The sequence below is a fragment of the Molothrus ater genome, chromosome 23 (genome assembly GCF_012460135.2).
Source record: "Molothrus ater isolate BHLD 08-10-18 breed brown headed cowbird chromosome 23, BPBGC_Mater_1.1, whole genome shotgun sequence".
Lineage (NCBI taxonomy): Eukaryota > Metazoa > Chordata > Aves > Passeriformes > Icteridae > Molothrus > Molothrus ater.
Window position 1 is genome coordinate 4654464 of NC_050500.2, and position 24513 is coordinate 4678976.

The 24513-nt window shown below is 40.1% G+C and overlaps 2 protein-coding genes across 2 annotated transcripts; both read right to left on the reverse strand.

Moving 5' to 3' along the window:
• Positions 1–6527: 6527 nt before the first annotated feature.
• Positions 6528–12021, reverse strand: LOC118695018 (arylacetamide deacetylase-like 4). The gene is made up of 4 exons (XM_036396394.1): positions 11866–12021; positions 9369–9585; positions 8388–8451; positions 6528–7305 (listed from the first exon to the last, which is right to left on the reverse strand). The coding sequence occupies exons 1-4, from the start codon at positions 12019–12021 to the stop codon at positions 6528–6530; spliced, it is 1215 nt and encodes a 404-aa protein (XP_036252287.1).
• A 5231-nt stretch (positions 12022–17252) lies between these two features.
• Positions 17253–24233, reverse strand: LOC118694998 (arylacetamide deacetylase-like 4). Its single transcript, XM_036396366.1, has 4 exons — positions 24066–24233; positions 19671–19887; positions 18889–18952; positions 17253–18159 (listed from the first exon to the last, which is right to left on the reverse strand). Exons 1-4 carry the CDS (start codon positions 24231–24233, stop codon positions 17388–17390), a joined length of 1221 nt encoding a protein of 406 aa, XP_036252259.1. The 3' UTR covers positions 17253–17387.
• Between the last annotated feature and the right edge of the window lie 280 nt (positions 24234–24513).

The following is a 24513-nucleotide window of genomic DNA, read 5'->3' on the forward strand; positions in this document are numbered from 1 at the left end:
CGTGATTTAAAATTTACATTTGCCAAACATTTTGTGCCTTGGCTTTTAAAGTGGAATTCCAGTCTGAAAACTGATTTAGTCTTTAGTTTCATTAGCACAATATTTAAATCAAAGCAACACTGACAGCTGATTTGCACAACATTGGCTTGTGAAGGTAAGGATGTGTGGGATGAAGCAATGTCATAAATTTGTGCCAAGGTTTGTGAAATAGGGAGATCATTAGAGTCTTTTCTGGGCTGAGATTGGCTGATTTGGAGCCTTTCCCTTCCACAGAGCACAAATTTAGGATACAAGTAGTTAAAATGTTAGACTGTAGAGTATTGAAGCCAAAGCCAGATACCCATGGCCAGTGCTCAGCTTGTCCTAAGCTCATCAGGTGTTCTCCCCAGGGCTCTGCAGCACAGCTGGGGCAGCCCAGTGCTGTTTGTGGTAATTCTAGAAATGTTTCCCTGTAGTGTGATGTTATAGCACAGCCTGTGGGGATTTGGCTTTGTTCTGCCATATCTTCCTGTAAGAGCAGCACAGTTTACCTCAGTGCTTATTTCTGATGTCTGTGCCATCAGTCAAAATATCCTGAAATAAATTCTCACATGGTTATCAGCTCTGAATCTTGTCTTTCAGCATTCTTGATGATTTCTTATGTTTGAATCCTCAGAGGAGGCAATTTCTGTTCTTTCTAAAGAACCTTTAATCAAGAATTAAAAATTTTTAAAGGTACTTAGTACTTCAGTGGCAGTTAATGAAACTTTTAAAGGTGACCAAAGGCAATTAAACACCTGCTATTCATGTGATCAGATTATGAAAGCCTTATACCAAAGAGCACATGTCTGTCTGCTGTTACCTCTATGAGCTCTTGCTGACACAGTTTTGACACAAGATTTCTTCTCCTATTCAATGAGTCAGTAATTAATCAGCTTTAATCAAAACCAAAACACCTCACACATGCCACCTCTGTTTTGAAACCTTGATGGACCTGATAGAGTAGGAGGAAAATTGCTTTACTGTCTTTTTATTTAAAAATAAATTTACAAAGGGACAGTTTGGAGTTTTTTGTTCATTTGCTTTTTGTTGTTAGGCGCTGGCAGTTGTACGGTCATGACAATCTGAACAAAAATCTTTCAGTTCTGCATTCCAGCCTTTCTGTTGTTAAAGAAATGTTGGTGAATCAATGTTTCAAAATAATATCCTAATGTTTTAATCTCTTAATATATGATATTGTTGGAGTATACTCAGCATGTGAATTTAGGGCATGTTCTAGCTCTGTGCTGTTTGCACCTCCAGTCCTCCTTGTCCTGTTAACACAATGTCCAAGTTTTTCCAGAATCAAGCAAGTCCCATGGTCTGAGAGCTGCTTGGTCCTTCTGGGGATGTTTATGTTGACAATTGTGTGAAGATGCTTGGTGCTTTATATTCCATGTATTTCACCTATTTCCAGTCTGGCCAGCCATTCCTGTAACCACAGGGTGGGTAGGAAATCCATGGTCAGTGTCAGATTCTCAAGTTGTTACAAAACAGTCGGTGAGCTTTTCAGTGGGTTTTTTCCCCAGTTGTTTTTGAGGTGGTAAATATCCAAAGAATGTTTTTATTTCATTTGAATCCACTGCATGAAATGAGTACCTTGTATCTTCTCAAACAAAAAGGCTTCTTCTCTATCCATCTAGTAGAGAGGTAGTTCTTTAAATGGTGGGTGTTGGATGTGTTTTGATAGAGCCATACTTTTGTTTTTCAGCAAACTCATCCCCAAACCCCAATTTCCACACAGTCTTTACCTGTGGATGAGAACAGCCTTGCACTAACTAAAGTTGATGAGATTCCACTAAACCAGAGAAAATGAACACAGGGTGGAGTTTGACATTGTAATGAGAGCTATGGGCCTTGTGTGGTTCTTTATTGTTATAAAACAGCTACTCAGAGCTCCCAAAATGATTCTTTATTCATTGAACTTGGTGTTGCTGGAGTTTAATTGGTTAATGTAATGCTTGATGAGTACAGAACTGACAATAGTTGGGTAAATGCTTCCCATTTTCTCATCAGCAAGCCTCCATTTATGCATTCTAAAATTCATTCTCTTGATTTTTCAGCATATTTCTAATAGTTATAGTAATGATGGGAAGGGGAAGTACAATAATGATACCTACCCAAAGAAATGTGGTCTTTGCAGGTTTTCCCAAGACTCTGCTTTGTGGATTTTCTAAAGCTTCACACATAGCTTTGTAGGCTGAGAATGTGTAAAACTCATCAACTTCCCCTTAATTATTAGTGGAAGAGGCAGGAGCTGACAAACCCAACACTATGCAAGGCAGGAGCACTCAGGGGAGTTGTGCCAATGAATTCTGTGACTGTCATGAGTTATTGGTTTCCTTGTGAAGTCTCTCTAAAACATTACAACACGTTTCACTTGTGATTGCAGGCTGTTTCCAGCACTGCTAACCTGGAGTTAGTTGACTATTGCAGAGTTTCTCTGTGTAACACAGGAAATCCTATGATGAGTAACTGAAGCATTGTAAGGTAGTCAGCTGTGATGACTGAGTATTGATTCCAGCAGGTATGGCCAGGAAGCAGAAAACAGGAAAAAATAACATATTACAAAGAAAATTTAAACCCAAAAATAATAGCTTCTGATAGAGTTCTTTTTTTTTTAATGTTCATTTCAAAGTGAAACACTCTGGTAAATATAATTTGCCTTGCTTTTTAAAATTATTCTTATTTTCTCTAGGTAATTTAGCAGACCAATTAGAATCTGTAGAGTTCTTTAACTGACTGTTTTTACACTTAGAGCATGGAAGGAACTTGCCATACTTCAGTTCACATTTCTTCATTTCACATTATGTAAACAACTGAATGAAGGCCCCTCAGAGCTTTTCATACCTGTAAGCCTGAGTCTTCTGATGTGTGAGATGGATTTAATGTGCCCTTCACAGTGACAATAAGAAGCATTAAGAAATGACAGCTTAGTACATGCTGTTCCATACTGCTTTTTAAAGGTGCTGTGTATTTGCTTCATCTGCCTTTGCATTTAGGCTGCCTCCTACCTTTCAGTGTCCTCCCTTCTTGTTATCTCCATCTCCCCACCCAAATAAGTATCTAGTTCCCATATGCTTTGCTCTTACAACAGAAAGCCACCTTGCACTTGGCATAAATCTTTATTTTGGCCTTTTCTTTCTGCCTTCTCTTCTTTGAAGTCTGTCCCTTCCAAATGACTCCTAGGCTAAACAGCTGCCAACAAGTTGTGGAGAAAAAGCTGTACTGTATTTAAAAAAAAAAAAAAAAAGGTGAATGTTATGTATTAGCATTCAGTGATGGAAATTCAGATCTTGTGTTGCGCAGTTCAGAGCAGGTACATTTTTGAAATGCTTATTCAGCTGGAGGGTTTTGTAGAGCAGCACTGGGAAATGTGGATGGATTGTCTGTATCTCTGTTGCTGTGCAGTTCTGTTCCTCAGAGTGAATGTATTCTGCTCCATACACATGGAATCCAAAAAGCTGCTCTGGAACATCCACTTGGGACTTCATGGCAGGTCATCACATCAAAATGAATCTTATTAAATCAGAAGTTGCTTGAATGTAAATATAACAACTTCAACTGCCCTTCTTTTCCTGTGGGCAGGTTTGTCTGAGTCTCAGTATTCCAGATACTCAGGTTAGCAGTGGCTGCACTCTCATAGGAACCAGCAAACACAGTGAATAACTGAGACAAGGAAGACAGCAATAAAAGCAGCCAGAGTTTGCAGGATTCTGCCTGAGCAGTACAGAGAATGGGTATCATAGGCAGAGAATAGTGTTAAATAACATTATTTCTAAATAATAGAGCTAGTAAATTTGGGATGTTTTCTAATTTCCTGTTTATTTAAAAAATGCTGTGGTATCTGAGTTGTAACTAGTGTGGTATAAAGAGGTGATGTGAAGACAGCAAAGCAGAGGATAATTGAAGTTGTAAACTTCTGTAGTTCTCCACTCCAAACTTTATTGGTTAGAACAGGTAATCTAAAGTTGTTATGGCTTAATATGTGCTCTTTTATTAAACAGAAAGCTTCAGGCTATGAAGGCATAAGAACAAGTTCAGTAAAATATTGAAATCAAACCACAGTTTGACCTTTGGTAATGTGTTTCAGGTACTCACATTGTGTGCCCAGAGCACCAAGAGGTTTCCCAGGTTATTACAGACTCGGCTGGTGCTGACATCTGGTGATGGAATGATGCAGGGCAGTTTGCTTTCCCTTCCTTCATCTCCTTCAACATCTTCCTGTCACACAGAGCAGCTCAAAGAGCGTCAGGCCCTCCCAGCTGCACTGAGCTTCCCAGCATCTCACTGGTTTTCAGGTTTCTCACTGGTTTTCAGGTTTTGACAGTGTTCCACTCTGTTCCTGAATCCTTTTATTTGTGTTACAGTGCTCATGGGCAAACTCTAAACACCAATTAAAGAAATGTGGCTCATGCCCACCTTCTCTGGGGTTAATACCTCTGGATGAACCAGCCTTGTCCACACCCTGTTGCTGTCTGGAGAGCAGCTTGGGCTTTCACTTCACTCAGGGTGCAAACTCTGGAGGGAATTATGACCTCAGGCAGCTCACCCTCCTCCCTTGAGGAAGGAACTAGTGGTTTTTGTCAGGATGGGAAGGAACTGCCCCAGCTAAGGAAACTTACTTGTCAACATTGTATTTTCCTAAGTTCTTTATAGGCAAAAAACTCATCAATAACCAGGAGCCCTCTGGGTTTTAAAAAATATATATCTGTAGTATCTTCATCATATGGTCTTTGGGGTGTAATACCCATGAGAGGTTTGACAGCTGTCAGCCTTTGTGTTAGTCTGACTCATTGTGTATTTTAATGTCAGGAATGTAGTGCTCTATCCCTTTATGGACAAACTGCCACTGGTGTCATGTGAGCATTCATGGCACAGGTTGCCCATGTGGAAAACAGGCAGCATTCAGCAGTGTCAGTGTCAGTGTGTGTGCCTAGAAATCAGGAAAACCCTGGAGAAGATTTCCTGAGCTTTATGCTTATTTGCATTGTATTCATTCAGAGATGCCATATGGAAGATCCCTATAGGATTTTCCCTTCTTCCTGACTACTGTGTGAGTGTAACTAAATGTAATTCATATTGTTCTGGCAGGCTTTCTTTGCTCATATGCTGAGTGTAAATAGCCATGCAGAGCATTGCAGGAAAGCCTTTCCCTTGGTTGTAGGGTATATTCTGTTGGATCAAGTGTCTCACATAACTGTCTGCAGCAGCCTTGCTTTTGGTTATAGTTTAAAGGAGCCAGTGGGGGGCAGAAAACACATAGAGTAATATCAGATACAGAGAGTATTCTGTGAAAATTATAGAGCTAGAAATTTCCCTGACAAGAATGGTGGTAATTTCAGTGTGTGAGGTGTTCCAGGTGTTAATTTAAGCAAAGACAGAAGTTTTGACTGTCAGTAAAACTGCATCCTCGCCCTGGTTTTGATTCTTCATGGAAATGCATCCTGCCTCCAAGAAGAACTTACTGAAGAATTTAAGACAATAGAGTCTAGTGAGATGAGAAGTTATTATAATTCAGGACATAACATTATAACAAAACCTGAAACAATGACACTGTTCTACAATTATACATTCACCTCAGAACGGTGTAAGTAAAACATTTACTGACATTTCTGGCAATACTTGAGTTCATTTCTGAGAAAATAGCTTTACATTTTTGTAACGCCATTTTATTTTGTATTGGTTTCCTTGCTCATTCATCTCTTGTTGTAAACAGTTTAAGATTGACCTGAACTTTGATTTTTTTTTTTTTTTTTTAATTTTCTCAATCATTCTCCTTTCTCTCCAAGGGCTCTTGACACTGTCCCTCAAAGGGAGAGTCCTTCCTTCATCAGGCAGTGCTGGCCTACACTTTGTAAAGGAACTGATAGTACTTTATATTCCCATGTATCTATTATCTATATATAAAATGTGTATGTATGTTTTTTTAATAGATGTTGTTTTCTTTAACCAAGACTTGTTATAACATCTGTAGTTGCAGGCCTGCCCTTTCTCTCTCTTCCTCTCCTTCTCTTCCCCTTCTTTCATTTCTGTCTATGTTTGCATTTTTCCTGCTACATTCAGTTCTCTTTAAGCTTGTCTCAAATTGAGCTCACAGTCTTTTTAAGTCTTTAACCATACTCTTTATACACTGATCCTGTAGATTCACACCCTATTACCTGCCCCAGGTTGTTTTCAAATGTGGTTTGTGTTCTAATAGTACCAGAACTTTACTGAACCAGACCACATTGCAAACCTCATGCTATAAGGATGAGATCTTTAATGGCTACAAGAGAGAACTGAAGAGCTGGCAGAGGAAAGAAATGTAATTTCACCCGATTTTGCCTCTCCCAAGAGAAAATTAAGCAAAGGCCATCATGCAATGAAATTAGTGGGTAGAAAGAAGACAGATGCAATGCAGAAATTTAAGGTGATGATTTAAGTAAAGGAAAATTGAGGATGTAAAAAAAATAAGTTTGTAAGCAAAAAGAGATAGGAATCAGGAAAAGAGAGCAAGAAATGGAATTTTACATTAGTCTTAGAAAATTTACAATCTTTTGCAGGCCTTTAGCTCCAGAGCGGAATCCTACCACCTTACCAAAAAGTGCTAAGAACACTGTTCCATGGAACCCCTCCTGCAGGTGGCACCAGGTCACTTTTATACCATGGTCCTCTAATCTTTTCTTGTACAGCAGTCCATCATCTCTGAGCACATCAAATTCACAGGTCAAAATGAAAGTCTCAGGAAGCTGAGGAATCACACTGTCTTCAGCCAACAGTGGTGAAAAAACAGGGTCAAACATGGACTTAACCATTTCACAGAGTTCTTTTGAGGGTAGATATGTTGGACTTGGTTTGTAACCTCTTGTTTTAAACTCATGAGGGATGTAGTCAGGACTTACCCACTTCTGATATTTCAGTCTCCTATCTTCTGAAACATGGCAGCCTTTAAATAGTTCTTCAATGATGCCCAAGTCCAAATTAACATACTTCAAGCCAAGAACAAGGGTTCGTTCCTTTAGCAAAATGGGGACTCCCTTATTCTGCTGATAAGAAGGCAAATTGAAGTCCACACACTGCAGAAAAGGATATATTAGGATTTGTGCTCTCAGCTTTGGGAGATCTCTTCTGTTCACCAGGGCTTGGGCGACAGCAGCAGTGAGTGTCCCTCCACTGCTGTCTCCACAGATGACAACACGGGAAGGGTCAACTCCATGGTCTTGTGCAGTCCTCAGAAAGTGGATGGTAGCAGTGAGGCAGTCCTCAAACTGGGTTGGATATGGGTGCTCAGGAGCTAAACGATATCTAAATAAGAGTGAAAGTGTTTTAGCACAGCCATTTCTAGTGAATGGGCCAATGGAATCTTGTAACTCATTTATTTCTCTCAAAAGACAGGAAAATACCCTGTGATTATAATTGCAGCAATAGAATTCCTCCAAATTAGTGCTTTTGATGTATTATTTGCTATTGTTCATGTTTGGGGGAGTTAGTACACTGTTCTACCTTTGCAAAATACTTCTTTACCTATCTTGTGACTGAAGGCACATGAGAGTTGTTTTGGAATTAGCTGGCAAGGCGGGTGTGTCAATCAGTTATCATTAATTCCAGTCAGAAAATGAACATTTAACAACAAATTGTTAGAGAATATGAGCATAGGAAATATGAGCATAGAAAATCGATAATGAAAATCTGAAAGGTTTTCAGTGTTCTGGAAGCTGAATTCTTTAAACAGAATCAATGAGTTATTGGTTCTTCAAGTATTTTAGGATATAAACAGCAATTAGTGCAATTGCAGTCAACTCTTTGCCTGGACTTTTAAACATTGTTTCTTTTAAAAAAGTATTACAGCTCATCAGAGAAATATTTTTAATGGTCATCTCAGTTTGACTACAAGTTAAATGTGGATTTCCTTGTTCCATTTCTTCATGCAGATGCATCATGCCTGCAAGTATAACTTACTGAAGAATTTAAGACAATGGAGTCAAGTGTAAAAATTCCTTTTGAGAGTGGATATGTCAAACTTGGTTTGTAACCTCTTGTGTTAAACTCATGAGGTTCTTGTATTTTTCAGTACTTCTAAAATGAATTATTTGGTGTTCTGGGCAATTGTACTTTCAAAAGAAACAGCCTGAGGTGGTTTGAATAGGGCTCTAGAAAACAAAAACATCCTCATGTCTTAGTGCTCGCTACAAATGATAAAATTACTGTAATGGATTTCATTTGGAAATAAACAGTTGGGGATTAGTTGACTAATTCCTCCTGAGAGGAATTAGTGCTGGTGAAAGGCATGGATCATTAAGGATTGGTACTGAATGTACTTCAGAAGGAGCTTGACTGCAGTAAAGGCTTGCAAACCTAGGGTCAGAGTCTGGGCTGGGTCCCCTTACCCAACAGACACCACCACGGAATTGGTCTTCCTGCAGAAATAGCGGCACTTTCTTTCATAGGCCCCTGTAAAACAGAATAGTTGACTGGAATCGTAACTTGCTTTAAAAATAAATGGAATTAAAATATTCTGAAATTCTTCTCTCTCTCGTGTAGCTAATGCTACTCAACATGTGTAGCATGTGGCATGGTCTGATCTGGGCATTGCTCACCCTCTCCTTACAGCTGTGAGAATCTTCTGGCCAGTAAGAAACGTAGAATTTAAACCAGTGCAGTGTTTTGCTTCCCTCTTTGAAAAGTTATAACAGCACCACTGTTGCCACTTTTAAAGTGATTTTGAAGGGGAGAAATTGTTTTTAAAAAAGCAACAAAAAGTCTGCTAAATCCAGAGCAAGAATATTTCTTGTGCATGAGGCACCATCTCATCTCTTTCCCATTCACATTCCAAAATGTGTTTTTTCCTTGTTTTTCCACTATAAAGACACACAGCACAATACACACATACAAGCTTGCACACACTTGTGAACAAAAAATGGGTGCTTTAAATAAGAAATAAAATTCTAATGAGATTTTCAAGTTTTCTCATAAGCATAAAGAGGAAGAAAATAGATATTAAAAACTATCAGAGACTATTCTAGATATGCAATCTATATAAAGGCAATTTAACATGATGCCTATTGCATGTAAGTAAATTGATTCTGCTGTCCTGAATTTATTTATTTATTTATTTATTTATAATGTTAAACCTACTAACCCTTGTAATTTAAGATATAGCAAATCAGATCAGAAACTCTGTGGTGTGTGGTCGTGCAGTGTCCCTCACTGGGGATATTCCAGAGCTGTCTGGACACAATCCTGTGCCCTGTGCTGTGGGATGGCCCTGCTGGAGGAGAGAGGTGGGACCAGATGCTGCCTGTGGTTCCTTCCCTGACCCGTTCTGGATGCTGCATGCAGTTATAGCTCATATTATTCATGTTACTTACGGATACTTCCAAACCGGCCAACTCCTCCATGAAAATAAAGAATTCCCCTTCTTAGGTTTTTGTTTGATGTTTTTAGCTGGTAAATTCTCACTTTAACCCTTTCAAACCTTAAGTCCTCGATAAGAAGACGACTATCCTTTAATGGTGGTATTGTGTCCATTATTACCCTGAGGAGATGGACCTCTGAGATGACACCTACTTTGTCCAAAAATGTTGCCTGGTGATAAAAGAAACCACAAGAGACCAAATTAGTGTAAGTTTCTACCTAACCTGGAGATTGATAATGAAAATTTTTAAACTCCATGGTCAATTCAGTAGGAAAACAATCAAACTATTAATAGTAGATAAAAGATACTTCACCTTGTCAGGTGTTTCAGTAACCATGTGCTTGAGCAAAATACAGAGACAGTAGTTACAGTATTTTAAACTTTAACTTTGGATGAAGAAACATAGCCTATACTTTTGTTTCCCAAACTCACACTGTGTTTAAACTTGCAGGAAAAAAAATCCATAGCATCTACTACATCTCTGTCCTCCTGACCAAGAATTGCTTTGAACCCAGGCTTGATCATCTCACAGCTCACTGATTCTTACTTAAATGCTCAGGCTCAGGTTTTATGTCACTGTGGCCTCATCTACTCTATTGCATCTGCATGGCTTTAAGCTGTTTCACTTGTAGCCTTACTAGAGCAGGCTACAAATCTATTCTAGTCTATTCAAAATGAATAATATGAGGCAGTATCACTGTATTTCCACAATATTGGATTCAGTTTTGCACTACTTCCACAGCAGACATCTCTAATGGATAATTCAGTTTGTTGTGCTGCCGTTATTCATGCATATGCATTTCAATGAGAATTATACATATAAAGATCTGCGCTGCATAGATCCTAAAAACCTGCCCTTGTGGTTTTCACCTCATATTTCACAGACCTCATGTGGCTCAGTAATGTGATCCTGTTAAATTCTATGTAGGTGTCCTATTTTAGGTCATCTGCAGAGCTGATCCCATACACAGGAAGGATTGTCTTGTGGCAAAGTTCTAGTCTCATAGAGATTCCTTCTGTTGAACTCCTGGTCCATATCCGTGGGAAAATAACTTTACTTATTTATTCTTCAATTTCCCTCTGGTACTTTCTTTCCTCACACTAATGATTTTGTAACAGTAAAGGTTAAACCTGCAATTAGATATATCTGCATGGAATATAAAGAGATCATCTTTGTCTTGAAAATACTGAAAAAAGGAGAAGGAGTCCTAGGAGACCTTACCAACCACAGTGTTTTGGTGTTGCCTTTTGTCCCAGCTGAACACTGGATATACTTGTACACTTTAATTTTCCATGCAGTTTTGACTTCATGGTTTGTCAGCCCTTGAAAGAATTTGGCAGAAGTAATTTGCCCAACAGCCATAGCAGGAGTTGCTACATGACTTGAACTCTACTTGCATTTAAACTTTGCTTTAACCCTCCATTAATGTCCTTATCTCTCTGCTCCTTTCAGGCAGTGTGTGACACTGCTTGTGCTTGGCCTCTCACTGGCCAGCAGAAAGGATGCAAAATTGTGAGATCAGAAGTTAAAATTTACAGTTAAAAAGCAGTGTGGAGGCCTGGGTGTGGCACCAGAGACATGGTGAGTCACCTTCTTGGGAGCTCACTGACTTCAAACAAAACTTACCAAGCAATGGGCAGGTAAAGAACAGAAGAATTAACAACATTAGAACATGGAATTGAAGTGAAATGTAACGCACAAGCCAAAAAGACTGAACAGGTTTTTTTCATAATTTAAACAATTAAAAGAAGCTTAGTCTAGGTATCACAGAAGGGTTTTTTAAATGACTGGGGCAACAGTTAATTCAGGATGATTGATGAAGCAGAAAGACAAGTGCATGTCATGTTTTAGTTTTGAAAAGAAACAAGCATGAAAAGCGAGGAAGGATCAAAAATGTGCCAAAAACAATGACACAGAAAGTCACTTTAGGTATAATGTGTACTGTCTCAAAGAAGAAAGTTGTTCAGGCATATTGAAAGGCAAATGATGATGAATGTGGCAGCTCTCTTCAGATGCCTCAGGAGGAGAATGGCAGGGTTGCAGGAGAGAGCTGAGATCACAGATATCATTTAGCTGCTCACTCTGTGAGCAAGCACGGTGTTATACAGAGCAGAAATTCCACATGCACAGGGCAAGTTACCTTCTAAGCCTTCCAGCAGTGCCTTGAGGCTGCAGGCATGAAAAGCTAAAACACAGACCTTCAGAAAAAAACTGAGAATTTCACAGTCTGCCCAACTTTATTTTTCACAAATACAGCCTTTGGTGCTGTATAACAAAGAGGGGAGTCTGTTATGCCCAGCACAGCTGAAGGAATCTGCTTACATCACCTAATCAGTCCAATTGCATATTTGCAACTTATTTAAACATTGATTTTAAAAAACATCACCAAACCATTATCCCTCTAACAGAAATAGAAATAAAACTCAAGTTTTAATTAAGTTTTACTTACCAGACCAAACCCAAAGTTCATTAAGTAATGAAGAACATAAAGCTTTTGGCGCTCACTGATTCCATGAGGAATTTCTGCTTTGGGGTGTTCATAATAGAAAGCAATTGCCACAATACCAGTCAAAACAGCAAGAAAAATGGCCAGGAGAAGTTCCATCTTGCTGTGTTGGTAGGAGCCTGAGAAAGAACCAGCTGTGGCCTCCTCCCCCTTTTTCAGACTAAGACTTCTGCAGGTAAAGGCACAGGATTAGTTGTTCTCGTCATGGTTTATAATCCAGTTTTAAAAATGCCAATAGGAAGATAAAAAACATGTGGTAACCAACCATACAATTAGACAGCAACAATTAGTTGTGGGAGAGGCTTGCACAAGGGTTTTCCCATTTGCAGGAACAAGGCTGTGCCCATCACAGCAGAATGATGACTTGTGTAGTGGCAGTTTATGGGAAGACACTTGTTCTGTCTCTCTGGTGTTTGGTTACAGGCAAGTCTTTATTATTTGTGAGTTCCTGCACAGCATTTCTTGGTAATCATCTTCCGAGCTGCCCAGATTCTTGCTTTGTTGTGCCTCCATGCCTTACTTTTTCAGACTTTTCTTGAAATCAAGGCTCAGTGCCACAAAAATGTTTCATCACCTGTGATGGCAGATTTTGGATTCTGCTGACATTGCATCTTTGAGTCCACTGGAGCCAGAGGCAGCTGCAGCCTTGTCTGAGAGCTGTTCTTGCCTCATCCTCCTCAATGGCTCTCCTCCTGCAGCAGCAGATTTTTGTTTGGGTTATTTTCTGCCTCTTGGCAGTGCTGCAGTCTCTGTCTTCCAGGAAGATAAAATGTACAGATGTCATTCCAGGTAGAAATATGATTCCAACTGCTGAAAACTAGACTTGAACTTCATGGTATCAGGGCTAGTAGCACTGACTGGACATCAGCAGCTCACTCTTTTCTGTGGTGAGCTCTAGGATCTTCCTCTGGAGCTAACATATTTTTCCATACACAAATAATTAGTGATAAGATTTAACCTGAAGCAAAAAATATCTGTAAAGCACAGGTCATGAGATGTCACCTTTGGAAACAGTGTTTTTAGCAGTCTGCTTAACCTGTGAAGGCAGCACATTCTTATTCTGAAAAATCACAGTGTGGGTAAAATAAATCTGTAATTTTTTTTCTTAAATACTAATAAAATAATATAAGGGATGAGCTGACCTTGAATTGTAGAATAAAATAAAACTAAAGACAGAGAACCCCAGAGCTTTAGCATACATAGTCCATGACCTGCAAAGGAAATGGCTCAGGCTTGAGAAATGGCTTCAGAAACTGTTTAGAATGAGCAGGTTGGAGTTAATTTCTGAGTCTGGTGTTACACTTTCTGAGAAGCAGCTGACTCCATGTCCTGCTCTTTCTTCCAAACTGTTTCTTCATTTTATCCAACAATTCTTTGTGGATCTTCATTTCCCAATGTCCCTGTGCCTCTCCCTCCCTTGCTGGAAGGTTATTCATGTGCTAAGTGTAAAATCAGATCCCTTTTTGTTTATCCTTCTGGATAATGGCATTTGATGTCCACGTTGATAAGGGATTTAGGTAATAGGCACATTGCCTGGCAACTGGGAGAGTCTTGAGAAATGGCAGTGCACAAAGGGTTCAGCTTTCTTGCAACTCAGGCAAGAGCATTGGGAAATATTGTTGCACAAAACACAACTGCAGCTCCCTTCTTCAGCATCTGATAGTGCAAGTCATTAATTGGCCAAATCTAAACTCTGCTGTCCCAGTGGATGAGGTGTGGTCTAAGTACACCCACCAGATTTGGCCCTTCTGGGGCTCTAAGAATGCTCTTGACACCTGTGACAGGTCCTTTGTACTGCAGTTCTTACCACCTATGGTTCTTCTGTGATCTAAATCCTTTTGGTGCCAATTCACCCTCAGCTGGTAGGTCTTGGACTCATTTGGGCACATTGACAAGGTCTGGACTTCACAGCCCCCCCAGGGGCTCCACACAAAGACTTGATGTACTGTCTCAAAGAAGAAAGTTGTTCAGGCATATTGAAAGGCAAATGATGATGAATGTGGCAGCTCTCTTCAGATGCCTCAGGAGGAGAATGGCAGGGTTGCAGGAGAGAGAAAGAAACAAACTAGCTGGTTTCTGAAATAATAATGTGCATTTTCCCTTCGGGCATTCCTGGTACAGAGTAGTACTTAATGCTGTGTAAGCTTGGTCTCAGCAATTCGCAAGCTTGAGGCCCAGGATAGAGTAAAACCATTCCCTACATAATCTTTCAGATAAATGCTCTCTTTAGCTTCTGATAATGCTTTGACCTTGTCTCTGCTCCTGTGAGATAAAGCAGGGGATAGACCAGGGCAAGCCCTATTTTCTCCTACCAGGGACTTCCTTTCTTATTAATTTCCAGTGAAAAGGTTAATGTCCAGGCCTGAAATCTTGTCATTCCCTGTTCTTTTTCTGTGATATGGCTGCACATACAAGGGTGCACATACAAGATTGAGCCAGGTGTAGCAGATGTAAAATATTCCCTGCCTCTGTTGCCTGTAGCTGGCAACAGAACTCACTGTAAATGGAAGTCTGCACTGGGATACTGGGAAACATTCCAGAGAAATGCTGTGCGACCCAAGAAGCTCCTTTTGGGTTCTGCAGAGCATGAGAACCCTCTGGTGCTGGAAGCCTGAACTTGAACAGGAGCTGGGCTTGCCAGTCCTCACTCTCTGGCTGCATAATTCCTTGAGGAATGACTTTGGTGTCCAAAATTCTGTAGGTGGCATTGTACTTGATTTTTTTTTTCGTTTTTTGGGGTTTTTTTTTAATTTTTACATGAAAATATCATGCTTTGGGGATGTCCTGGATAGCCAAGCAAATGTATTCTATTTGCCATCTGGATGGCAGTTCTCTTTTGTTAGTTGGGCAGTTTTCCTTATCTCTTCCACAACCACTCCTCCCTCCAGGGAGACATCTGCTGATAACAGCTATGAATGTCCCTGCATGGCTGATAAGAACTACAGCATCGCATTGGGAGATGTGAGCCCAGAGGGAGGAGCCAAGCATTCCTACCTGGATATAATCTGGAGATTCTGGAACACCAGCCAAGCATTCCTACCTGGATATAATCTGGAGATTCTGGAACACCAGCACAGCTTCTGCACTGGATTGCCCAGAGGAGCAGGCAGCTGCCTCTTGCCCTGGATCTTCAGAGGCAGAGACTGCACCTTTCTCCAGGATCCCTGCTCCAGCAGAACCAGCCCTGACACTGCAGGAGGGCTGAGCCACAATTCCAATGGGACTGCTGCCCACAGCCTGACCCACAGGGTGTCAGGCTGGGTTCTGACCCTGTCAGTGTTGTTTTGGTTCACTGCATTGTTCATTTTATCCTTTTATTTCCTTCCCTATTAAAGAACTGTTATTTCCTGCTCCAATATTTTTTTGCCTGAGAGCCCCTTAATTTAAAATTTATAGCACTTCAGAGGGAGAGGATTTACATTTTCCATTTCAGGGGAGGCTCTTGCCTTCCTTAGCAGACACCTGTCTTTCCAAACCATGACAGGGGACTATAAGAATGTCTTCAAAAATTCTATCTTAGCAATGCAAGACACATAGCTGATCTGTAATTAATTAAAATGAAGTACAGGAAGTTCCATGGAGACAGTTAGATCATGTGATTTCTTAAGGTTTAGAAAATCTGGGAGTCATGATGAAAGAAAGAATACATTACTTCAGCATCTGCTGTACCCATCTGCACTCAATGGTTATAGGCCATAATTAAAGAGAACTGTGTGATCAAGAGAACTAATAATGCTGCTGACATATTATAAAGCTAAATTTGTTATTATTTATAGTAAATTAAAGACCAGTGGATAAAGGACCATGGAAAAATCTCAGGAGTAGATCAGTATCAAGTTTGGACATTGACCTATAAATGAGGCATAATTCCAGAGACTGATAAAGGAGAGAAAAGTATTGAGTAGCTGAACTGGCAAGGAGTATAATGCTGCCCTCAGCTGTGTGTAAAATAGCATGAGATCATCTGTGACCATCTCATAACTTACAAAATACAAGGTGAAACTGTACAGACCTCCTTAGTTCTGGCACTTGCCAACCTTCTCCAACTTCTCCAATATCATTAAACTTTTTGCAACACTTTTACAGCAGATACAAACTGTTGGCCCAGCTTCAGCTACTAATGTGCGAGCTGGTGACCCAACCTTTGTCTTTGTAACCAAAGAAGATCCTGAAGTCCTGAAAGAGTAGAACATTTGGAACTATCACATTATTTACCCTTGGAAGCATTTCCTTGCTTGAAGAGCAAATTGCCTGCAACTGGAAAAATGAAAGAAATAAACTCTCTGTTGCGTCAACAGAGCATGAAGAAATAGAAATTCATTTTGCTGAGAGGGACTGGAGAATGAGAACCTTCGAGCAGTGACTTGTTGCTTCAGAGATGTGAACCAGCTCACCTGTCACCAGCATTCATTAACATGGTGACAACATGGAACATTAAGCCCACAGTCTTCTTCCTACTCACAGCTTGCCTGGCAGGGAGTAGACATGTACTAACCTCTTTCCACAGTCATGTGTGCATGGATTTTATAAAGGCAAGGTGGTTGCACAACAATTCAACATTTTACAATTCCTAGGCATTGTTTGCCCAGCTCTTTTGCTAGGCATTGGCAATTATTTTTGGCATCTGTGTTTAGCAAGGGTGGATCTCTCCTAATAAGCAATATAACAATTACAGCAAGATAACAATTGACCTCAGGTTTTTCTTTGGCTTGGATATCCACAGAAATTATTTGGCAGGTTCCATGCTACTTACATCCTTTCTCCCCAAAAGCCAGGTAAGCTGAATACAGTCAAATACTGCTCTGAAAGGAACTTTATAGAATATAATTTAGAGGATATTCAATTATTTTTGAGCAGTTCTCCCTCACTTCATTCTGTTGCAGGTACCTCCTGGTACCCATCTCATGCACCATGTGGACTGTACCAACCTGCCTGTCCCCTTTTCCCTTTAAAATCAGGTTTGTAAGTACACCCAATTCCTTCCTTCAGATTTTAAACATAAATGCAAACTTCTGTTTGTCTGTACAGACACTCAGATGGTGATTACTACTCATCCCTGAGGTAGGGAAGGAATCTCCACTCTCCAGAGATATTGCCACGCTGATTTTGGGTGTGCATGCATGTGCACATAGCTAATTACTCACACACTGCATGGGTTTTTAACTTACACATTTAGAATGTTTTTTGTTGTGATGAGTTTTTATTCTTTGATATATGAAGAGAACAAAAATTCTTACAATGCAAGAAGAGAGCATCAAGGCAAGCTTACAAAAAACCTCTAAACATCACGTTCCTAAGTAATAGCAAGTAAAAATCAGAATTCAGCAGACCATGCTAATGTCATCAGTTCTTGCCTTGATTCTAATGGGCAAATAGCTAGTAAATACTTAATTGAATAATTTAATTGAATCATTTAATTGAATCACACCTTTTCTAAATACCAGTACTGTATGGAAGAAAATTATTTAATAGCCTTTTATAAAGTCTACAGCATGGTTCATTATAATACTTGATGATGGGAAAGAGAAAATACCATATCCAAAAAATCCCACTGCAGCATGAAAGCCTTTTTGCACGTGGTGCCAGGTCACATGTACATTGTTGTCCTCTAAGCGTTTCTTGTACAACAGCCCATCATCCCTGAGCACATCATGCTCACAGGTGACAATACAGGTGTCAGGGAGACCACAAACAACAGCATCCTCTGCCAGCAGAGGGGACACCTGGGGTTCAAACAGCTCTTGCACTTCTTCATGGACTTGAGGTAAAAACAAAGTGGGGAGTGGTGGTTTATAGCCCAGTTTAAACTCATCTGGAATAAGATCTGGATTTATCCATTTCCTATATTTCAAATTTATGCTCTCAGGAACATGAGAACCAGCCAGAATTGGTTCCTTCAGGGAGCAATCCTTATTCAGGTATTTGAGAATAAAATGGACTGTGCGCTCCCGGGACAGGAAGGCAACGGCAGCGTTTTTCTGGTGAGATGGCAGATTGAAGTTCAGTGCTTGGAGAAATGGATAGATCAGCACCTGGGCACGAATCTTGGGGATATCTGTCCTGTGCCCAAGCTTTTGGCAAACACTGGTAGCAAATGTGCCCCCTACACTGTCCCCACAAACAATGATCCGAGCGGGGTCCACCCCGTAGGTGTCTGCAGTCTTCAGGAAGTGCACGGTGGCACTGAGACATTCCAGAGTCTGGGCTGGATACCTGTACTCAGGTGCTAAATGGTACCTGAGAGGTAGAAAAAGCAGCTGGTGTTACACATTCTGAGTGTCTCATCTGAATACACCCCATGCAAAAACTCCCCCAAACCAATATTAATTACAGCATTAATTATATCTAGATTAAAGTTTTTACATGCTGAAGCAAACCAGAACAACTTTTCCTCCCTTTCCTTCTCAAAACCAATTCATCCCAATTTAATAAAATCCCTTCATAGTAAACCTTTTCATAGAAAATTTTGTTGGAAATTAAGGTTTCTTTATACCATCATGTATTTACCACAATCAAAACATCTTTGTAAGAAACAGTAGTCCATGCTGGTTTAAAAAATACTGAATTTTAAACTCATTATTTACTCTTTAAAATAATCCCAGATGATTTGAAATAAAAATATTAAATATTAAAATATGTATTATATTTTAATATATTAAATATACATTAAAATACTAAAATTTGATATTTGGCTTATAATTTCTTATTATCAAACAAAGGTAATGATTTCTGTGATGATGGTGATGTACAATGACCAAACCTGTAACTCTAACCCTGGCTCAGGTATTTCCATTCCCATTCCATGCCATGTGCTTGCTCCCACATAACAGCAGTGTGGGGAAGACAGCACTAGAGCTCAGTTTCTTATCTTATATTCAAAGAAATGTAAGTTGAGGGGTGTGTGGGAGGCAGGGGGAAAACAGCAGAGCTCTCTAATGGGATTAGCACTGTTTGAATTTCACTTACCCAACAGACACAACCACTGAATCAGATTTTCTGGCTATGTACCGGCAAATTCTTTCATAACTTCCTGAAGCACAAATGTTGTTGATGTAATTAACATCTTAGATAACTTCAGTCAGTATTGTCTCTTATATTTTTATGACATATTACCACAATATCTTGTCAGCCCCTTGCTTATTTAGTGAGTACCCAGATTTTCTTTAGGATAAAAATAATCTAGACTTTTGGTCATCAGGACTTGCTGTATAATTCATACATTTAGACAGATCATTGATTTGTGTGGAAAATAAGGAATTATTATGATTTTTACTACTAGAAAATGGGCAGGTTTAAACTGAGAAAGGATAGACTTTGTTTCCATGTAAGGAACACATTTTTATTATGAGGGTGGGGAGGCCCTGGCACAGGTTGCCTGGAGAAGATGTGGCTGTCCCACGCCTGAAAGTGTCCAAGGCCGGGTTGGACAGGGCTTGGAGCAACCTGGGATAGTGAAAGATGTCCCTGCCCATGGCAGGAGGTGGAAAAAGATTATAGTGAAGGTCACTTCCACCCAAGTCATTTTATGATCCCAATGGTTCTATGATAAAGAGTGCTATATCCCATTAAAAATAATTTAAATATTAAATACGTGCAGATTAGAGAGTCTAAACAATTTAAAATAAGCACTAAGTGCTTTCTATCTCCAGTCTCTCAAACTAAGCTTCAGTCACTTCTTAGGGTCAGGAGTTTTTAAAAACAGGCAGTTAAAAAAGCTAAATAGTCACATTTCTCTTTCAGTTCCTTACTGATGCTTCCAAAAATGCCACATCCTCCATGGATGAAGACGACTCCTCTCCGTTTGCTGGCAGATGGTTCTCTTGGGAGGTAAATCCTCATGGGTACCCCATCAAAATGCAGATCTTTAATGAAGAGCTGGGAATCCTGCCATGCTGGGAGTCCCTCTGTGATCAGCCTGATAAGTGTGTGCTCCTTGATGATACCCAAGTGGTTTAAATTCTTTGCCTAGATAGATAAAACAGGAAAAATGAGACATTACTAAAGGGAATACAAGTCTTCCCACTTTGTAAAGGCCACAAGCTCCTTTTTCCTACACTGTCTTTGGCATAATTGGGTTGGTTATTTTCTAGTTTTTAGAATTCCCACAAATAACTGTCTTTGGGATTTTGGTTAAGAGGATGAAAATTTACATCTTCGTTATTGTGGGAGGAATGTTGTAATACTTGTTCCATTAAATGTATCATATAAATACCCTCTAGTTCCTGTGATCTGGATTTACCACAAGTAAGAACAGGCATTTGCTCAGGTGTGGAAGCTGGGAGGCCTGAGGCTCCTTTCCTAATGAGAGAATAAAGGAGGCATTTCTTGGGGATGGTTCCAATTCTGGGTGTGTTAAATCATCCTCTGGAGGTGTCTGTTCATCTCCAGGATAAACTGTACTTCAGGTGGCTCAGTTAAAATATTTAAGGTTAGGTGAGATGAAAATGTCCCTCTCATGACAGGATTATCATACTGGGGGAAAAACCACAGGCCAGTCTGTGGGCAAGACTGGCTGATTTAACAGCGTTGGGTCACCTCCCTCCATGGGGTCAGAGAGAACAGAATTCCCTCCCTGGGGTCAGTGAGAACAGAATTCCCTCCATGGGGTCAGAGAGAACAGAATTCCCTCCCTGGGGTCAGAGAGAACAGAATTCCCTCCATGGGGTCAGAGAGAACAGAATTCCCTCCATGGGGTCAGTGAGAACAGAATTCCCTCCCTGGGGTCAGTGAGAACAGAATTCCCTCCCTGGGGTCAGAGAGAACAGAATTCCCTCCATGGGGTCAGAGAGAACAGAATTCCCTCCCTGGGGTCAGAGAGAACAGAATTCCCTCCATGGGGTCAGTGAGAACAGAATTCCCTCCATGGAGTCAGAGAGAACAAGCTGCAAGAGCACCATTGTGTCTGGGATCATTACTGAGGGGCTGCTGGCCCAAGGGAGGAACTGATGGAAATGGTTCTGGCCCTCATCTCCTCCTCCATTAGTGAAACCACTGCCTTCTTCAAGATCTCACAGCTATTCATAAATGACCCTGCAGTCAGTTTTTATATCTAATCAGCAAAAAAACCCAAACATTCTGAAGACAAGGAAGGTTTGTTAAATGTCCTTATCCAAGGCCAGTCAACTGCTGATAATTAAGAAAGTCTAAAGATCACACTGAAATCCTCCTTTGAACACATGTTGTAATGGGTGTATTTCCTGCTAGAACAACATTTCCTTTCCTATTACATAGTGACTTAAATGCCCTTCTGGACTACTGCAATTCATTTTTCTGTAATAATGATAGTCATCACAACCCATTTGCAATTTGTATTGTTCTTTTCTAAGCCACAGAAGTGTCTGTATCAATTCCTTATAAACTGAAGACCAGCTCTGCTTGTGTAAATTGTATTTTTCAACCTGTGTATGACAGATGCTTTCTTCCTAATAATCTAAACCAGTCTGCAATAAACAAGTTGGGTGTGGAGTAATAAAAGAAATCACCATGAGGCATGGAAGAGGGAGAACATCAGTTAGAAGCAAAGACCCAGAGATTGCCTGGAGTTTTTTCATAACCCTCTACCACCAATGCCAGGAGTGCTTAGGGTAGTTGAAGAGACAAATGGTGGCCACAGTTCTTGCCTTGCATTTGAAAAAGTATTTTAAAGTATCATGGAAAGGGGAAAGCTACTGTAAGACCCAGTGCAATGGTGGCAGAAACCATCCAATCTTCTCCAAACAGCAATTTTCAAAACTCTCGTCACTCTTAAGTCAGTCCTTCTGTCAGAGTTATGGTTTTGGAATGTTTGAAGTTGGCAGAATTGCCATTTAAACTCATTTGAATTTTCTAACATCCTTGAGGTTTTTTAGAGCTTTTAGATGCCAGTAATATATATTATAAACTTGTTATCAGAGCCTCCTATCTACATGTCCTCTTTCCTTGCCTTGTCTTAGGAGTTCCTGACATCACAGAGGGATCTCCAGATTCAGGGGAAACACTGTCATGAAGGAGAAGGGGGAATTTGGAATGTACTCCGTCAAGAAACTTCTTAATCAAGAATTAGGAACACTTCAGAACCTATAGGAATGCATTCAAAACCTAAAAGATTTGACTATTTCTAGACAGATGTGATCAGTGTTAGCAGGTGAAATGTATTACATAAACCAGGTCCTAAAATGTTAATATGTGTAGGAAAAAGAGCTCATCAGCTTTTCTTGTGAAATGTGGCCTTTGAAAAACTATTTGCTGGAACACCTAAATTCTGACACAAACTGGTTTTTTTATGGGGAAGATCATATGGGGACCAGATTTTTACTTTAAGATAATTACAAAATCACATACCAAAAGCAGCAAAACCCACTCAATTTGAGCTTCATGGACTTTAGGACTGCATCAGACAGTCTTTCTGTCAGTCACTCTGAAGTGTGCTTTTCCAACCACAGTAATTACCATCAAAGCTTCATATCACAGTGCAATATGCACAGTTAGTCTGAACAGAGATCTGTCTGAGGAGTTTAAAACAAAAGCCAGGAGGCTTCCTCTCATCTCTTCCACTTTACATGGTCATTGATCTCTTCATGGCAGGGGATGTGGACAGATGCAGCAGGAGCATCTTTTATGTACCTTCTGGTTGAGGGTACACCCTTATCTGGTGCTGCAGCTTTTCTAGGACATTGCAAGTAGGGTGGAAGAAGAGAGGAAAAGCCTGTCTTGTATTGTGGAAAAAGAGGATTTTACAGGAGCATACAGCACAGGCACAGCTCTATGGCACAGGAAGAGCAGCACTGATCAGGATGAGCAGGAGAAGTTAATTGCACACCTGTCATGCACAAAGCATTATGCACTTAAACAGAAACCTGTGAAGTCCTTACTGTGTGGGCTGCTCCTCTGAGCAAAAACATAAACCAGGAATGCACCCAAAGTACCAGTAGATGCCTAAAGGCTTTTGAAAGAAAAATAGGTGAGTGGATTGATTCAGTGCAGAGCAAGTGATGAAATGCATCTTAAAACCTATTCAGAAAAAGGATGCTGAAGTTAGGGAATGTATTATCAGTGAAGAGAGCAAATGCACTTATTCTATAACAGACACTTAAAAGCTGTATGAGGAGTTAAAAGTATCACCTGAAAAAATCTTTTCACCCACTAATTAGAGAATTTAATAACATTGTCCTGTTATAGTATTACTGTCATATTATTATATTAAGTTTATATATAACATAACACAAAGAGCAGGATGAGATATGCAAGGACAGCAGCCTCTTCTTTCATGGCAGACAAGGCAGAAAGTACCACTGGAGAATCAGGGACAACCACTGGATTTGGTGAATGTTGCTGTGTAAGTTCAAGCAACCTACTTCAGTCTTTAATAGATTGTAATGGCCCAAATCACCTCTCAGGATGTGGGGCCAAGTTCCTGTGTTCTTTCTGTAAAACTGGGGATTAGAGAATTGAGGTGAGCTTCATACAAACATCAAAGAAACCACTCTGATTTTCCTGCAGGCTTTCTTTTGACATGTTATGTGCCAGACATGACAGGGCTTAGGCTGCTCCTACATTCTCCTGTTGCCTACTTTGAAAGCTTTTTGGGTGAAAGCTGTTTCTTTCTGTGATTGCAAAGCCCACAGCACAGTGAGTCTGGCTTGCAGGTACTTAGATAATGGCTGATAACAGGCCTAAACCTGCTTTGGCAGGAGGTTCAATTAGATGACTTCTGGAGGTGTCTTCCAACCTACCTGATTCTATGGTATTTAACTAGTATTCTGTAATTCAGTCACTGCAGAATGAGAACAAAAACAAGGGTAAGAAAATTACTGCAAATAGCTCAGAATGTAGGAAATTGCCTTACAGATATCAGAGTGCATTTAGACATAGCAATTTGGGTTATTATTATTCATGTAAATTATAATCAGCCCTCCTGTCATCCACAGGACCACTCATTTCATTATGGAAATACACAATTGCAGCATAAGAATGGATATCTCAGTATTGAAAGAACTCACCTCATCCTGGCTGCTTTATATATGGTAACAGAAACCAAATCAACCTTTGGCCTTTAAACCTGTGTTACTGTGTGCTTCCCATGACATGTAGTTGCAGTATTTAGATTCATACTCAGGTCTTTCCTTTTCTGAAAATCCCAGTATCCCAGAGCATGATAAACTCACCAGAATTTCCATCAGAGTGTACACACAGAGGTAAAGGCGGAGCTTTGCTGGCTGGTCAATACCAGAAGGAATTTCCTCCTTGAAGAAATGATCAGTTGCAATTAAAACCAGCAATACAAAAGCAACTAAAATTCCTGCTATTAAAACCAGAATATAATAGGATTCCATTGTTCTTTGGTGGGAATAATTAGACACTGGTTGATATGATTCTGTCAGTATTTATATCCTCCAGACCGATTCCATAGAAAAGTCATTTGCATATCATTTGCATACCTAATTCCCCCTGCCCTGCTCCTTTAGGCAGGGCTGGCAGGGGCTGGAAGCCTGCAAACATCCGGCTGTGACAAGTGCACTTGGCATGATTCAAGCTCACACAGAGCACAGTCACTTCCAGGAAGAACCTTTCTTTTGTATAAATGGGTCTATTTTTTATCTGCCTTATGTGCCT